The sequence below is a fragment of the Bos mutus genome, chromosome 5 (assembly GCF_027580195.1).
Source record: "Bos mutus isolate GX-2022 chromosome 5, NWIPB_WYAK_1.1, whole genome shotgun sequence".
Classification (NCBI taxonomy): Eukaryota; Metazoa; Chordata; class Mammalia; order Artiodactyla; family Bovidae; genus Bos; species Bos mutus.
This window is the reverse complement of record NC_091621.1, coordinates 79,625,814-79,644,109: the sequence shown is the minus strand read 5'-3', so window position 1 is coordinate 79,644,109 and position 18,296 is coordinate 79,625,814. Positions and strand designations below refer to the sequence as shown.

The window sequence follows — 18,296 nt, the reverse complement described above, 5'->3', positions numbered from 1 at the left end:
AATTTGGAACCAGTCTGTTGTTTCATGTCCAGTTCTAACTGTTGCTTCCTGACCTTCATACAGATTTCTCAAGAGGCAGGTCCAGTGGTCTGGTATTCCCTTCTCTTTCAGAATTTTCCACAGTTTATTGTGATCCACACAGTCAAAGGCTTTGGCATAGTCAGTAAGGCAGAAATAGATGTTTTTCTGGAATTCTCTTGCTTTTTCGATGATCCAGCAGATGTTGGCAATTTGATCTCTGGTTCCTCTGACTTTTCTAAAACCAGCTTGAACATCTGGAATTTCACGGTTCACATTTTGCTGAAGGATAGATATTAGCTCCTCTCTAAATGTTTGATAGAATTCTGTGAAGCCATCTGGTCCTGGGCTTTTGTTTTTTGGGAGTTTTTTGATTGCAGCTTTAATTTCAGTGCTTGTAATGGGGTTGTTCATAATTTCTATTTTTTCCTGATTCAGTCTTGGAAGATTAAACTTTTCTAAGAATCTGTTCATTTCTTCCAAGTAATCTATTTTATTGCCATATAGTTGTTCATAATAGTATCTTATAATCCTTTGTATTTCTGCATTGTCTGTTGTAACCTCTTCTTTTTCATTTCTAATTTTGTTGATTTGATTCTTTTCTCTTATTTTCCTTGGTGAGTCTGGCTAAAGGCTTGTTGATTTTGTTTATATTCTCAAAGAACCAGCTTTTAGTTTTATTAATCTTTACTATCATTTCTTTCATTTCTTTTTCACTTATCTCTGCTGTGATCTTTATGATTTCTTTCCTTCACTAATTTTGGGGGTTTTTTTGTTCTCTTTTTCCAGCTGTTTCGGGTGTAAAGTTAGGTTGTCTATTCAATGCTTTTCTTGTTTCTTGAGGCAGGATTGTATTGCTATAAACTTACCTCTTAAAACTGTTTTTGCTGCATTGCATAGGTTTTGAGTTGTCATGTTTTCATTGTCATTTGTTTCTAGAAATTTTTTGATTTCCCTTTTGATTTCTTCAATAACCTGTTGGTTATTTAGAAATGTATTGTTTAATCTCCATGTGTTTGTGTTTTTTGCAGTTTTTTTTCTTGTAATTGATATCTGGTCTTATAGCATTGTGGTCAGACAAGATGCTTGATATGATTTCAATTTTGTTAAATTTACTGAGGTTTGATTTGTGACCCAAGATGTGATCTATCCTGGAGAATGTTCCATGTGCACTTGAGAAGAAGGTATATTCTTCTGCATTTGGATGGAATGTCCTGAAGATATCAATGAGATCTGTCTCATCTGGTGTATCATTTAAGACTTGTGTTTTCTTATTAATTTTCTGTTTTGATGATCTTTCCATTGGTGTGAGTGGGTTGTTAAAGGCCCCTACTATTATTGTGTTACTGTCAATTTCTCCTTTTATGTCTGTTAGCATTTGTCTTATGAACTGAAGTGTTCCTATGTTGGGTACATAGATATTTACAATTGTTATGTCTTCCTCTTGGACTGATCCCTTGATCATTATGTAGTGTCCTTCCTTATCTCTTGTAATATTCTTTATTTTAAGGTCTATTTTGTCTGATATGAGGATTGCTACTCCAGCTTTCTTTTGCTTCCCATTTGCATGGAATATACTTTTCTATCCTCTCACTTTCATGCCATATGTGTCTTTAGGTCTGAAGTGGATTTCTTGTAGACAGCATATATATGGTACTTTTTGTTTTTTTATCCATTCAGTCAGTCTGTGTCTTTTGGGTGGAACATTTAATCCATGTACATTTAAAGTAATTATTGATACACATGTTCTTATTGCCATTTTCTTAATTGTTTGGGGTTGATTTTGTAGATCTTTTTTCTTCTCTTGTATTTCTTGACTATATAAGTCCCTTTACCATTTATTATAAAGCTGGTTTGGTGGTATTGAATTCACTTAACTTTTGCTTGTCTGAAATGCTTTTTATTTCTCCATCAATTTTGAATGAGATCCTTATGAGGTACAGTGATCCTGGTTATAGATTTTTCCCTTTCAGTACTTTAAATATATCCTTCCATTCCCCTCTGGCCTGCAGAGTTTCTGCTGAAAGATCAGCTGTTAAGCATATGGGGTTTCACTTGTATGTTACTTGTTGCTTTTGCCTTGCTGCTTTTAATATTCTCTCTTTGTGTTTAGTGTTTGTTAGTTTGAATATTATGTTTCTTGGCGTGTTTCTCCTTGGGTTTATCCTGTGTGGGACTCTTTGCACCTCTTGGACTTGATTGACTATTTCCTTTTCCATGTTGGGGAAATTTTCAGCTATAAGCTCTTCAAAAATTTTCTCATACCCTTTCTTTTTCTCTTCCTCTTCTGGGATCCCTATGATTCGAATGTTGGTGCATTTGATATTGTCCCAGAGGTCTCTGAGACTATTCTCAGTTCTTTTCATTCTTTTTACTTTTTTCTGCTCTTCAGAAGTTATTTCCACCATTGTATCTTCCAGCTCACCAATTGTTCCTCTGTTTCAGATATTCTGCTATTGATTCCTTCTAGAGTATTTTTAATTTCAGTAACTGTGTTGTTTTTATGTTTATTCTTTAATTCTTCTAAGTCTTTAATTTATTCTTGCATTTTTTTCCATTTTGTTTTCAATATTTTTAATCATCTTTACTATCATTATTCTGAATTTTTTTTTCATGTAGTTTGAGTATTTCCTGTTCATTTATTTTGACTTCTTTGTTTCTAGTTTGTTCCTTCATTTGTACAGTATTTCTCTGCCTTAAAAAAAATTTTTTTTTAACTTACTGTGTTTGAGGTCTCCTTTCCCCAGGCTTCAAGGTTGAAATCTACCTTCCTTTCTTCCTTTCTGCTTTCCTAAGTTTAGTCCAGTGATTTGTATAAGTTTCCTATAGAGTGAGATTTGTGCTGAGTTTTTTGTTTGTTTGTTTTTCCTCTGATGGGCAAGGCTGAGTGAGGTGGTAATCCTGTCTGCTGATGATTTGGTTTGTATTTTTGTTTTGTTTGTTTTTTAGATGAGGTGTCCTACACAGGGTGCTACTGGTGGTTGGGCGATGCCTGGTCTTGTATTCAAGTGGTTTCCTTTTTGTGAGTTCTCACTATTTGATACTCCCTAAGGTTAGTTCTCTGGTAGTCTAGGGTCTTGGAGTCAGTGCTTCCACTCCAAAGGCTCAGGGCTTGATCTCTGGAACAAGCAAACCTTGACACTGGTAAGAGGAATTTAGCTGGAACTGTGCATGAACTGTCAAGGCCAAACATGGGCTGGCAATATGTAGAGTCCCTTGGACCATTTGGAACCTCAGGACCTCAGTCCTCAGGACCAAGAGGAGAGTTGTGCCGACTTTTCTGCAGCATCTCCTGGCAATCTTGATTCCAGCTTGTGAGTCATCCAGTCCAGCATTTCTCATGATGTACTCTGCATGTGAACTAAGTAATAAGCAGGGTGAAAATATACAACCTTGTCCAACTCCTTTCCCAGTTTTGAACCAGTCTATTATTCCATGCTTTTTGCATGTTCTGATTTAGGGATTGTTTTCTCTTCATCTGAAGATGCCTTTTCTAGAAGTCCTCTACTTGAAAGAGGGAATTTGAAATTTATCTCAATTTTTGTCTACTTTGTCCTACTTTATTCAACTTAAAACCAAGCTGTGAAAATGTTTTGTTATTCCTAACCATCTGTCTTAACCATCCTTCTTTCAGGAGGAAACACATAGCCTGTTTTTTATTGTTGTTGTTTTTTAAGCCTCTAGTTCTTCTGTAATCATGCAGAAATTCTCCATTAGTAGCACTGTATACCCTGAGTAGCAAGCATAAACTGCAGGAGGAAATGGCAACCCACTCCAGTATTCTTGCCAGGAGAACCCTGTGGACAGAGGAGCCTGGCAGGCTACAGTCTGTGGGGGTCACAAAGGTTGGACACGACTGAGTGACTAAGCATACTTAGCAACCATACACAAGATATTCGATACCAGGAATTTCTTGATCCAACTTCCTCCATTTTTTCATGATAAAGTTGTAATATAGCAGGACCATATGGAGCCATCCAGGGATGGACCCCATCCCCAGGTCCTCTGCTCTAGCTCCTCTGTGAAGTACCTAGCTAACAGTATCTGATGCACATTTCCTGAGTTGTTTTACAGAAGCTAAAATCCCCACCAAATGGAAGAAATGAACTATTTGATGACCATGAGCTGTCAGACATAGTGGAGCCTGAGCCTTGATGGTATTAACCCCTGTGCACTGCACTGTCACCTCATCACCAACCAATCAGAGAACTGCAGGAGCGGGTCACATACCCTGGGACTCCCCTGCCTCCCTTGGTCTTTAAGAATGCCTCCCTGAAACCCATTGGGAATCTGGGTTTTTAGAGCCTTAGCTGTCCCAGACTTTTTGTCTGGTGCCTGTAATAAAAACTGCACTTTCCTTCATCACAATCCAGTCAGTGGCCATATGTGGGTGGGGGTGGACCCGAGTTTGGTTCAATAGCAAAATCCAAACCGGCATCATTATCGTTCCTGCTGATTTCAGGTTTGTGTTTCAGACTGCTCATGGAGCTTGCTCTTGAAATTTATGCCAGAAATTCTTACTCGTCCCTACAGTCACATCCTCATATGACTATATTTTCTTCCCTGACAAATTTACAGTTTTGTACTCTGTCTTGTTGGCTCTTGGCCTCCATTTCTCTGACACACACCTTAATTTAAATACTCTCCTTCTATTTCACAGGGATGTTATGAGTGCCAGCTGTAAATGGGTTTGGTTTCTTTCTCACAGTCTGTTTTTACATCCTTACTTGTTAGGGACAGTCTATCACTGTCTAGATCTCAAAAGTCTATAAAGGTGTTTGAGACCTAAAAGAAAGAAGTCTTGGCTCCAAATACAAAAAAAAAAAAAACAAAAAAAAACAAAAAACTGGTATATTATTCCAACTTGTTGTCATTTAGTTGATTTGTGTCTGACCTTTTGCGACCCCATGGACTACAGCACATACCAGGCTCCTCTGTCCTCCACTATCTCCCAGAGTTTGCTCAAATCCAGTAGCAAAACTGTAAGACTCCTTTCAATTTTTTACAGACCTTTTTTTAAACAGAATGTGTTAAATGTAGCCATGTCTGATACATTTGATATGATATGTCTTTAGGCAACCAGTTTCTTCAATCTTGAAGGATTACTAAGTTTTCTCCCCTTGACCTTCTTATCCCTTTCCATCTAATCCTATTTCGCCAGGCACTTGCTCCTTCTTCAAATAATTTTGCCAAGTTTTAAACATTCAACAGATTTGCTTTTCCTAATCTGATACATAACGTGAAAAGGAATATCTGCCATTCTACATTTCAGAATTTCTGTTCTTTCTCTCAAATATATCCTGCTAATGCAGTGTAAATATATTTCAAATAATAAAAAAGTTTATCTAAATAAACATAAGTTTCTGTTCCTGTGGTAGATTCCAAATATTTGTTTTTGGGATAATGTTCTAATCACATCTAGTTACACAGTTATTTCTTGAATACAACTTAAATTTCTTTCCACTACCGCTCTTTTCTAATAAAGTGAAGTTGTCATATTCTTAGCTTTTTCATTTCAATTAATTTCAGTTAAAATTAGAGAAGATATTCCTACTATGCACAAAAATAGCACAAAGGAAGAAGCCGTTGATCCTGCCGTTTAGAGAATGGCATCCAGGAATAACAATCACTAACTAAGTTACCCTCTGAGTTACCAGGGAGGCCCAAGAATACTGGAGTGGGTAGCCTATCCCTTCTCCAGGGAACCTTCCCAACCCAGGAATTGAACTGGGGTCTCCTGCATTGCAGGCCGATTCTTGATCAGCTAAGCCACCAGGGAAGCCAACTAGGTGCCAGGAACTTTATAACATCATTTTCTGCTTTAATTAAACCAAACTTCCCCATACAAGAATCTGCAAAGTTCATAATAACAGTAGTTACTAGAAACTTAACAGAATAGTTAGTAGAAACTTAATTTTCATTTGTTGGAGCTCTTGTGAGTATTTCTGGAACTTGCCAGGCATGTCCTGAATTTTGTCCAGTAAGTCTATTTGTCCTATGGACATGAGGGTCTGCAGCGGATTCTGCCCCCTGGTGGCTACAGTCTGCTCATTCACTGAAGTCCCCCAGTGGGTGCAGCAACAGCTCCCATAGCCCCAGGCATTCCTCGAGGATTCGCAAAGCTCCAGAACCAGGCTGCCAATTTTTGATCAAGTGAAGAACAACATTCCTCTGCTTTGTGTGAGGGAGCCTGTTAGAGAGCCCCTGAGCAGTTATATCTGTGACTGAGTATTCTACTGAGCTGTGTATCAGGTGGTTTTAGTTTTGTATTCCAGGTCTTTTTCTCTTCTGAACTAAGGTCTGCATGTACGGACTGGATTGAAGATGGTCTTGAATAATCTGGCAACTGTTGTTTGGCTGTTTCCCTGAGAACGAATCACCTATAGTGTGACTGTTGAACTCCAGGTGAGTGAATATTGTCTGGACAAATCCCATCCATCACCTGACACACCTATCCACGTCCAGACGCCACCAAGGGTCACAGCTCAGGCTTCTTGGCTAGAATAGAAATAAAATTTATCTTATAATAAAGAAAACTGAAGATAAGCAAATGTAAGTAGTCTGCCCAAGTTCATATGCTTAACAAAGGTCTGAGACATGATTCAAATCCAGCTTCAAGTTTTTTGGGTTTGGATTTTTTGTTTAAGAATATCAAACTGCCTCCTGAGACTCAAAGAAGCTCTTCTTTACCTCTAGATACACAATTCTGTTGTTTAAATGCTTGCCCGACATTTCCTACTACCTAGAGAAGCATCAGTAAACAAAACTGGCAATTACTCTATTTGTAAGAAGTTTACACTTCAAGGAACTGATCAGTTTTTTTTTTTTTTCCTTCTTTCCCAAGCTATTATTTTAACCCATATAATTATGAGGAAGTAATTCTTCAGCTGCCCTTGAAGGGAGGGAGTAGGGGGTGGGTAGGGGTGGGGAAGAGTAACCTCTGACTTCTCTACAGGAGAATACAGAGTTCCTTTTTCAGAATTGACTTGTCAACCCCATATCCACTCTTTGGCAGCCTAGGGTCTGTTTCCTTCCGTGTGTTGGAGGTAAGAGAAAATAAACAAATTTATTTCCAGAGCACGGGGATCTTTATGACAGTTGAAATGCATTACTGCTGTCTCCAACGCATATTTCCCTTAGTATGTAAACATAGCCACCTGGACCCAGGAGGTAATGCAAGAGTCGCTGGGAAACTGAACAGAATTCCAGCTGCCCCTGCATATATATAACAATTATCTACTCCAGCCTTTCCTGAGCATATAAGAAGACTGTACAAAATGGGCTGGGGAAGGAGGGAGAAGACTGTGTGTGCTAAGTTGCTCAGTCGTGTCTGACTGTTTGTGACCCTGTAGACTGTAGCCCTCCAGGCTCCTCTGTCCATGGGATTCTCCAGACAAGAATACTAGAGTAGGTTGCCATGCTCTCCTCCAGGAGATCTTCCCGACCCAGGGATGGAACTAGTGTCTCTTACGTCTACCTACATTGGCAGGTGGGCTCTTTACCACTAGCACCACCTGGGAAGCCCCGAGGAAAACACTGTTCAAGGATTAAATAGAGTTTCTTTTGGAACGGGAACCAGGAAAAAACAAATTTATCAGCCTGAAGCGCCCAGGCACTGGTGCTGAATTTAGCTATTCAGCCCTAGTGTACAGTAGTGATTTGAGTGTCAGTTGGGTTACCCGACCTAGAAATCTACATAAGATGACTTTGACTCTCATCTCATCCTTGTAGAAAGTCCAAAAACACTCCCCAGTATTTCATCAAGCCCTGAAGATTTAAACTACCGTGGTCATCTCTGACTTGAGACTGCTACTTCTGAGAATCACCTAGCCATCCTGTTCCTGTTCTTGCCCCATCCATCTAGACACAGATGTGAGCACTTGTCCATAATTCCCAGAGGTTAGGCAAGTGGTATCTGCCACAGACTTGACTGAAGGTTTGGGAAGAGTTACCCAGTGGGCTTGCCTGGTGGCTCAGATGGTAAAGAATCTGCCTACAATGTGGGATACCTGAGTTCGATCCCTGGGTTGGAAAGATCCCCTGGAGGAGGGCATGGCAAATCACTCCAGTATTCTTGCCTGGAAAATACCATGGACAGAGGAGCCTGGCAGGCTACAGGCCATGGGTCCCAAAGAGTCAGACATAACTGAGGAACTTTCACCCAGTTTTACCAGTTTTAAATTCCCTCTAGGGAATTTGGGGTTCATTTGTGTAACTCCAATGCTGAGACGGTTTAGGGGGCTCAATAATCTATCGTATGGATGGAGTTAGGCATCTTTTCCTCAAGGAAAAGACAAGCAACCTGCCACCTCTTATGTATTTTATATATCCTTGTTCTCAAGAGTCTTCAGTCCCCATCACGTTGGCCAGTTCTTTCTATTGAGTTGACCAAAAGTTTTGTTCAGATTTTTCTGTACAGTGTTACTTAAAACCCAAATGAACTTTTTGGCCAACGCAATGCATAACTCCCATTTCTTTCCTTTTATCTCTTCCATCTCTCCTCCTCATTCCCTTGTTCCTGGATTAGCCCTGGGAACTTCACATTTCCTCATTTTATTATATCAAGCAGTTTATGTTTCTCTGTGCCTAACTCAGAAGGTTTGCATAACCAAACACACTTAAGTGAAAATGTTAGTCTCTCTATCGTGTCCAACTCTTTGCAACCCTGTGAACTGTCAGGCTCCTCTGTCCATGGAATTCTCCAGGCAAGAATACTGGAGTGGATTGCCATTCACTTCTCCAAGGGATCTTCCGAAACCAGGGGTCAAACCCAGGTCTCCTGCATGGCAGGCAGATCCTTTACCATCTGAGCTACCTTAAGTCTTGAGTCCTCAACAAAACCATGTAGACTTTTAGTTACCTGAACCCATCTGGCATCATGTTATCCTGTGTGAATAGGACCAGTAAGTATTTCCTCCACAGGAAAGACAGTAAAGTAGAAATCATTTAAAATTATTTATACCTTAAAAGTTTTTTTTTTAAATCTCAAAACATATTCATGTTTATTTATTCTCCCACTGGTTGATATAGGCCAGGTAATTTTCTTTGAACATTAGTACTTAGATTGAACCTCTGTATCAGCTTTCTTGCTTTTTTTTTAAATTAAAGTATAGTAGCTTTGCATAAAAGTGATTCAGTTATGTGTGTGTGTATATATATGTGTGTGTATATATATATTTTTTTTCAGATTCTTTTCCATTATGTTATTGTAAGATATTGAATGTAGTTCCCTGTACTATACAGTGGGTCCTCGTTGTTTTATTTCATATATAATAGTATGTATCTGTTAATCTCAAATTCCCTATTTTTCCCTCCCCGCGATATCAGATTTCTTAAGCAAAATGCATCTTAATACTACTTTTGGTATTACATGTTTTAAGGTAATTGACAAGCTCTCCAAGGACAAAGTGTTTGTTAGGTTTCTTTGTTATTTTATAAATAACAGTGTTTTATAGCAGTCTTTCCACAGCTATCTTCTTAGTACTTTGTCTTTGTTTAAAATTTTCAACAGTTTTTAAATTATTTTATCAGGTTTGTTGTTGTTGTCGATAGGTCACATCCCACTGTTTTGCAACCCCATGGACTGTAACCTGCCAGGCTCCTCTGTCCATGGGATTTCCCAGGCAAGAATACTGGAGTGGGTTGCCATTTCCTCCTCCAGGAGATTTTCCTGACCCAGGGATCGAACCCATGTCTCCTGCATTAGCAGGTGGAGTCTTTATCACTTTGGCAAATTTGGGCACAAACACAACGGACCCTTGGTAAACAAATGACTTGATTGGAGGAAGCAGAAGTACACATGTCCAGTGGCTGCAGGCATTTGGGGTGTATTTCAGCTAATCTGGTGAGTCTGTTAAATCATAGGTTCAGAAATGCTCTCATGTACAACTTGATGACCACAGCTACCACTGCTGTATGATGTACAGGAAGGCTGTTAAGAGAGTAAATTCTAAGGGTTCTCGTCACGAGGAGAATGTTTTCATTATTTTACTCTTTTCATTGTATATGACAAGATGGGTATTAGTTAAACCTATTATAATCATTTCACAACATACATAAAGCAAACCATCATGCTGTATGCCTTAAACTTATATAGTGATGTATGTGAAGTATTTCTCAATAACACTGGAAAAAAGAGAAGTACTTTACTGTAGCCGGTTTTCCTCAACAAGTTCAAATCAGAATGTTTACTTTTGTGCTTATTTTTAAAAAAGCTTTCATGTTTTAGTTCCATCAGTTACATTAGCTCGTAAAATCCCTTTTGAACAACTCACCTTTGCATCTCCACTAAAATAAGGGACAGAGGAAGCCTAGGACTGCTACTGAATGTAGAGATGCTAAGGGTTCCAAGAGTGAGCAGGGGCTCTCAATGGGAAACATACAAAAGAGCCCCAAAGTGTTGTCAGAAATCAAAGAGTGGCACATGCCAGTGACCTGCTCAGCTGCTCCTTCCCACGTGAAATAGTTTCCCCCTTTTTTTTCTCATATCTTTAGGGCTTTTGTGTTCTACTGTAAAGTGCATCTCATAAATCTGCCAACTCGGTGTTCAGTATTTGCTTTTGACCCTTGAAACTTTCCCAGCAGAACCTCCCTCCCTTTAATCATGATCTACATGCTAGTAGTTTTGCAATGTAGAGAAGACGTACGATTTTTACCTTAAAGGATCCAGGAAGGAATGTTATCTTGTTCCTTCCCTTTTGAAAATGTTTTCCTGGTTTCATGCTCTAATCAGAGGATTCCCAGAACTGCATCTGCCTTTTGTCTTCACATCTGAATTAAAAGCACCTGACAGTTACTACTTCCTCCATCCCTCGAAATGGCTTTTTTTTCATATTTGCAATTTGCGGATGAAATAGAAAAAACCAGTCTACTTTTTCTCCTACCCCAGGAAATGGGAATAGCAACATATTAACAGTTAGACAACCAGGTTTGAGTCCATGCTTGGCCACCCAATGTGCAACACATAAAATTGTTATCTGTAGCAAAGGTTAATCAGCCTTGTGATGGCCCTCTCTGCAGCCTCCTGTTCCATTCTTCCTGAGGTCCACTTAAAGTCTCCAGGGGTGCCTACTCCTGACCACTGTCAGTCACTCATTAGCACCTGCTCCACCCACCTTATAAAACAACCCCAGTGCCTTCCTTCTGAATCAAAGCTGACTCCTCTGAAGTCTGAGCATCTGCCGTCCTCCCTCCAGAAGACACTAGGATTGAACCCACCTTATTCCACATCAGTCATCCCCTCAAACGTGGACACCTGATAATGCATCTTAACTTTTATGTATTTGGTTATTTTTGGCTGCACTGGGTCTTGGTTGCTGCATGCAGGCTTCCTCTAGTTGCAGCAAGCGGGGGCTTCTCACTGCGGTGGCCTCTCTTGTTACAGAGCATGGACTCTAAGCACTCGGCTTCAGTACTTGTGGCACGTGGGCTCAGATGCGGGATCTTCCAGGACCAGGAATAGAACCAGTGTCCCTTGCATTGCAAGGCGGACTCTTAACCACTGGACCACCAGGGAAGCCCTGGTGTCCTACCTTCCCTAGCATTTTGTCATCCCCATATTGCTACACCATCATCAATAAGTGCCCCAATACCCTTTATCGCTTCATAAACTCTTCTGTACATGTCCAGGCTAGATTGAGAGAAGGAGGGTAATGTGTTAGGAATGGGGTGCAGAGCGGTACAAAGACTCTAGTAATGTTTTATAGGCTATAATGTATATAAGTGAGTGTTCATTTTATTGTTCTTTTAATTGGTGTACGTTTATTGCAGATATGCCTTTACATATATGATATACTTCATAATTTAAAATTAAAAATAAAACCTACCTCTGTTCCCCTGAGGCCCGTATCATCAGCCACAACACACACTCTCCCTTTTTGTCAACCACTGTCAGTTACTGAAGTCCTGGTTGTTCTCCCTCGAGGATTCCTCTCCAGTAAGGGCCTGCCATCAATCTGGCTGATTTTCATACCCAGGAGGTGACTGTCTAACAGACTGGACTCTGAGTTCCTTGAGCTCCTCTGTTTAGAGACATTTTCCCTCCCCTGCTCTCAGCCACCTTGAACTGCTCCAATCAGTAATGCAGAAAACCCACCCTTTAATGTAGAAAGTCTGCCCTTTAATGGCAGACTGTACCCTTCCAGATGTTTGTTTCAGTTGTCCCCTTTTCACCTGTTCTTCTGCCTCACTCCTCACTACTGTACCCTTCAAGCCCCTTCTCTCTCTCTGTGTTTTTTTTTTTTTTTTGGCTTTGCCTCATGGCATGCCAGAGAAGGCAATGGCACCCCACTCCAGTACTCTTGCCTGGAAAATCCCATGGATGGAGGAGCCTGGTGCGCTGCAGTCCATGGGGTCTCTAAGAGTTGGACACGACTGAGCGACTTCCCTTTCACTTTTCACTTTCATGCATTGGAGAAGGAAATGGCAACCCACTCCAGTGTTCTTGCCTGGAGAATCCCAGGGACAGGGGAGCCTGGTGGACTTCTGTCTATGGGGTCACGCAGAGTCGGACGACTGAAGCGACTTAGCGGCAGCAGCAGCAGTTCTTTCATTGCACGTACCTGGAAAAACTCCAGACCCAAGTAAGCCCCGCCATTCACTTTGCTATGCCTGTTCTAGAGCAGCTCAGCATGGCTGGAGAAAATCATAAATCTAGGCTGAGTAGGACCACCATAGATTTGGTCACTCAGCTCCTCGTCTCCCTACTCACCGCCGCCAAACAACCTTAGGACACACCTCTTATCAGTCCCTTCTGTCACTCATCATGGTAACTTTTCAAGTCCCTCCCTTCTCAAGCCTGGGACTAGCCCAGCTCGCCTTTCATTCTCAGCCGATGACTCACCTCCTTCAGAATTATTAAACAATCATACATAAACAATCTCATCTTCCAGACACAAGTCTAGAAATATACTTGAATATATGACTCTGAGCAGAGCCTTGCAGCGCCTTCCTCATTGCAGACCCTTCTGTGTTCCCCTTTCCTACCTTTAGAAAAAAAAACCTTAGTTTCCCTGGCCTGTTTAGAAAACAGACTCAAGCAACTAATCATTGAAGAAGGGGCAAAAGCGGGAGCTAAGAAGAGTCAGTCAAGAGAGGAAGGTGATAACAACTTGAGCAATAAGTAAAACTGAAGCATGGGATCATAAAGTCCTAGTTCTTCTCTAGAAAAACATGTAACAGTGTCTGACACACGTCCTTAAGTTATTTTTTAGAGAAACCAGACCACCCCCCGACTTAGGTGGAAACTGCTGACCCAAAACATATAGATCCTAGCCTGGTTGGAGCTGGAAAATGCATGATTGAGATTCCTGAAATGCCACCATGTCACCTCACCTTCTACCCGTCAGAAAAGTGTCCATGAGCTAATCACACACCCTGCAACCCTCACCCCAACACTGTCTTTAAAATCCTTTCCCTGAAGACCATCGGGCAGTTTTGGTCTTTGAGCATTAGCTGCTTGTTGTTCTTGCATGGCACCTGTAATAAAACACTGTATTTTCCTTCACCACAACCCACTGTCTGAGACTGGCTTTGCTACCTGTCTTCCCTCCTTGGTATCCATATGTTTGTTTTCTACGTCTGGGTGTCTGTTTCTGCTTTGCAAATAAGTTCATCTGTATTGTTTTTCTCAAGCTTCCCAGGTGGAGGTATTGGTAAAGAACCCGCCTGCCAATGCAGGAAATGCAAAAGATTAGAGTTTGTGCTCTGGGTCAGGAAGATCCCCTGGAGGAGGAAATGGCAACCCACTCCAGTGTTCTTGCCTGGAGAATCCCATGGACAGAGGAGCCTGGCGGGCTACAGTCCATAGGGTTACAAAGAGTTGGACATGGCTGAAACAACTGAGTACATACCATTTTTCTAGATTCCACATGTATGCATTAATATATGATATTTGTTTTTCTCTTTCTGACTTAACGTCACTCTGTATGATGGACTCTGGGTTCATCCATGTTTCTACAAATGGTACAATTTCATTTCTTTTTATGGCTGAGTAGCATTCCATTGTGTATATGTACCACCTCTTTTTTATCCATTCCCTTGTTGATTAAAGTTCCAAAGTCTTAATGGTTTACAGAAAACTCCCTGGCTTACCCTTGCCTACTCCTCTGGCATTCTTTATTGCACGGGACAGCTTTCTTCACTCCAGTCATACTGTATCTCTTTCAGTTCCTCAAACATCCATGCCACATCTTGCTTCTGGGTCTTTGCACAAGTTCTGCCCCTGCCCACATTCTCTCCATCTCTTCCTGAACAGCTAACTCCTGTTCACCCTTCAAGGCTCAACTCAAAGGACACCTCCTCAGGGAAGCATCCTTGACTCTCCAGAATAGGTTAGGTTAATCTGTCATGCAGCCATGAAATTAAAAGATGCTCCTTGGAAGGAAAGCTATGACAAACCTAGACAGTGTATTAAAAAGCAGAGAGATCACTTTGCCAACAAAGGTCCGTGTAGTCAAAGCTATGGTTTTTCCAGTAGTCTTGTACTACTTGTGAGAGTTGAACCATAAAGAAGGCTGAGCACCAAGGAATTGATGCTTTCAAACTGTAGTGCTGGAGAAGATTCTTGAGAGTCCTTTGGACAGCAAGGAGATCAATCAGGCAATCCTAAAGGAAATCAACCACGAATATTGATTGGAAGGACTGATGCTGAAGCTCCAGTACTTTGGCCACCTGATTCGAAGAGCTGACTCATTGGAAAAGACTCTGATGCTGGGAAAGATTGAGGTCAGAAGGAGAAGGGTGTGACAGAAGATGAGATGGTTGGATGGCATCACCAACTCAATGGACATGAGTTTGAGCATACTCCAGGATATAATGAAGGACAGGGAAGCCTGGCATGGGGATGGAAAAAGTCAGACAGGACTTAGGGACTGAACAACATCAACAACACCTGGTCATGTGCTCCCATGGCACTCTGCACTGTTTTTGATTATCGAGTTTAGTTATTCATAATGATTTATTTAATGTTTGTCTTCCCCACCAGAATGCAGGTTCCATGAAGACATTAATGTGTCCATATCATTCATGGCTGTACACCCAGTGCCCTGCCAAAATGCCTCACAGAGAGTCAGGTCTCAATAATAGTTGCTGACTTAGGTGATTGAAACACAGATCGTCCTAGTTTGGTTTCAGTGCGCAGCTGTAACCTAAAAGCTAATAACCCATCATATTTGTGCTTGCCTTAAACACTTTGACCTTTATTTTCCATTTCCAAAGAGTTTTTGGTGTGTACAATACCGCCCTCTTCCTCTTTTCCCCTTTTCTCAGTGATGTGTCACCGATTGATGTTTTTTTAATTGGGTGAGGCACAGGTAATCTCCCCGTTTATAACTCTGACCTTTCTGTGAGCAAACACACAGAGTGAACTTTGGTTTATCTCCCACTATAATGTAGCTGCTAATTACCGGCAGGCAGGCTGTCTCCTACGGTCCACGTGACCGGTGGGGTGACCAGAGAGAATCGTGGGGAAGAATAGTCTGAGGGACCCAGCGACAGGCTGTCGGGCTGGAGCTCCTGCCTCCTTGAGAGTCCCGAGTGAAGCCAGCGAGCCCAAGGAGCATGGTGCTGAGGTGAGGGAGGTCATGAAGACGCCACTGTTGGCCTTGGCTTTGTGGTCACTGATCCTCCGGCCAGGGCTGCCGTTCTGGACCTCCCACGTGAGTCGAAACTGCCAGGATGGCAGCTACGAGATCAGCGTCCTGATGATGAACAACTCGGCCTTCCCAGAGTCCCTGGACAGCTTGGAAGAGGTGGTGAAGGAGGGAGTGAAAATCGTGAGCCAGCGTCTGCTTGAAGCTGGTAAGAATACGGTAACAGAATTCTCCTCCCTGTTACCTCCTCTGCAGCCAGAGGGCTGCTAAGTGAAGACCTCACGTTCTTTGCTTGATCACCCAACCTCCTCTAAGGGCCCTTCTCTCTTTCAAGGCAGTAGATCTTCAGAAAGAAGGATTTGAGCCCTACCTCAGTGAGTTCACTCATGATACACTCTGCTCTAATAATGGGTCCGACCCAGGTGTTTGCAGCAGTGAAATGCCTCCAAATAAAACTGGATTTACTACTGAGTGTCAGGGCCTTGTGTTTCCTTCTGCATCATCTCAGAGACAGAATTTGGTCTGGACTTGAGATTTCACAGGGTTGTCTATCAAGAAGATGAATCAAGTAAAATTCCTACAGATGCTCAGTCTTTGATGAAGATTTTTAATCCATCTATTCTCTCTCTGCATCTCTGGTGGTGATTCTTATAAGATGCAGTCGATGTAATAAATTTGCAAAGTCAGTGTATGCATGCTAAATCCCTTCAGTTTGTCTGACTGGTGTGACCCCATGGACTATAGCCTTCCGGGCTCCTCTGTCCATGGGGATTCTCCAGGCAAGAATACTTAAGTGGGTTTCCATGCCCTTCTCCAGGGGATCTTCCCCACCCAGGGACTGAAGCTGGGTCTCCTGCATTGTAGGGATATTCTTTATTATCTGAGCCACCAGGGAAGCCCCAAATTCAGTGTAACAGTCCTTTATTTTACTGCTGTTTTAGGGGGATGGGAAAATTATTTTATATGTTTTATTGAAGTATAGTTGATTTACAGTGTTGTATTAATTTCTGGTGTACAGCAGAATGATTCAGTTGTTCATATATATATATTCTTTCTCGTATTCTTTTCCATTGTGGTTTGTCAGAGGATACTGAATATAGTTCCTTGTGCTATACAGCAGGACCATGTTATTAACCCATCCTATCTATACTAGTTGTGTGTATCTCTTAATTCTTAAAATAAATTATAGCATTAGGTAAAACATGTATGATAAAGAGAAAGTCATCACCCCTGATAATTTCCAGTCACCTGGATATTTCCAGATTCTTTTCACGTGCTTCCAAGTTTTTGTTGTTAAGAACATCGTTGGAGTCACTACAGCACAGAAACACTTTTCTGACCTTCATTTCACATTATTCTACAAGTGGCTTTCCTGGAGTTGCTTAATCTTCGTATATCATATGAATGGATGTCCTGTATCTCTTAGATGCCTTTCCAGATCATCTGGTAATTCCCTACGGTGGGATATTCCATTGTTTTTTGGTTTCTTATGATTATTTTAAAGCTACTGCAATAACTTCCCAGGTGGCTCAGTGGTAAACAACCCGCCTGCCAATGCAGGAGAGGTAAGAGACGTGGGTTCCATCCCTGGTTTGGGAAGATCCCCTGGAGGAGGGCATGGCAACCCACTCCAGTTGGAGAATCCCACAGACCGAGGAGCCTGGTGGGCTGCAGTCCATAAGGTCACACACAGTTGGACACAACTGAAGCGACTTAGCACTCACAACAATAAACATTTTCACATACGTTGTTTCACCGTCCTCCCGTGCTTTGAGACAAGATTGCCATAAGTGTAATTACTGAGTCAGTGACTGTTTCATAGAACTTAATGGTTATTTATGGATGAGGATACATCCTCTAAGGAGAGAATGTCTCAATTTTCTTTATTTAAAATTCTGTGTCAATAGCAGCAGTAGTTGTCATATATCATGCATGTGTGATAACTGTCTTCTGTACAATATACTTTGCTTCAACCCTGTCTGAGTCCAGATTCATATATAAATGGATGGATCTTATCTAGAGCCATAATGTAACTAGGAGGTCATTTAATAAAACCCCCTTCTATGGGCAGTGTGGTGTAGTAGAAAGAACATTTGATTTGAAATCCGAGGACGCAAATTGGTGTCCGTTTTCCAGAGCTTTCTCTCTTTGTGACCTATTTCTCTTGATCTACCTGAGCTCGGTGTTCTTGTTTTTTAAGTACCTGTCAGGTGCTTGGTGGGCCTTCCCAAGTGGCTCTAGTGGTAAAGAACCTGTATGCCAAAGCAGGAGATGTAAGAGATGCAGGTTCGATCCCTGGGTCAGGAGGATCCCCTGGAGGAAGGCACGGCAACGCACTCCAGTATTATTGCCTGGAGAATTCCATGGACAGAGGAGCCTGGCGGGCTACAGTCCATGGGGTCTCAAAGAGTCAGACACGACTGAAGCAACTTAGCACACACACATAGGTGCTAGGTAAGATATATCATCTTTTTACTCACCACAGCTCTGTGCAATCAGCATTGCTGACACTGTTTCACAGCAGAGGCTTAATAATTTTGCTGAAGTCATACAAGTTGTCTGTTTGAAGTAGGAGTCAAATCTGTATCTGTCTGATTCCACAGAGTGTAGCATGTCACCACTGTAAGAGCTTTACCCACCATGAACTAACTTGCTCATTAAAATAAAGTGGTGGAACATTGTGGTTAG

The 18,296-nt window shown here is 41.5% G+C and overlaps 1 protein-coding gene across 2 annotated transcripts in view; it reads left to right on the top strand.

Annotated features, from left to right (window-relative positions):
* The window catches only part of GUCY2C (guanylate cyclase 2C), a 97,558-nt gene that overhangs the window by 15,095 nt on the left and 64,167 nt on the right, over window positions 1-18,296 (top strand). Inside the window, exon 1 of one of the 2 annotated variants that reach the window (XM_005903614.3) lies at window positions 14,401-15,816. The exons of the other annotated variant lie outside the window; for it this stretch is intronic. Coding sequence (XP_005903676.1) covers window positions 15,600-15,816 — 217 coding nt within the window. The 5' untranslated portion in view covers window positions 14,401-15,599. Of the gene's footprint in view, window positions 1-14,400; window positions 15,817-18,296 lie in introns of those variants that run through there. 2 annotated transcript variants of the gene reach the window in all.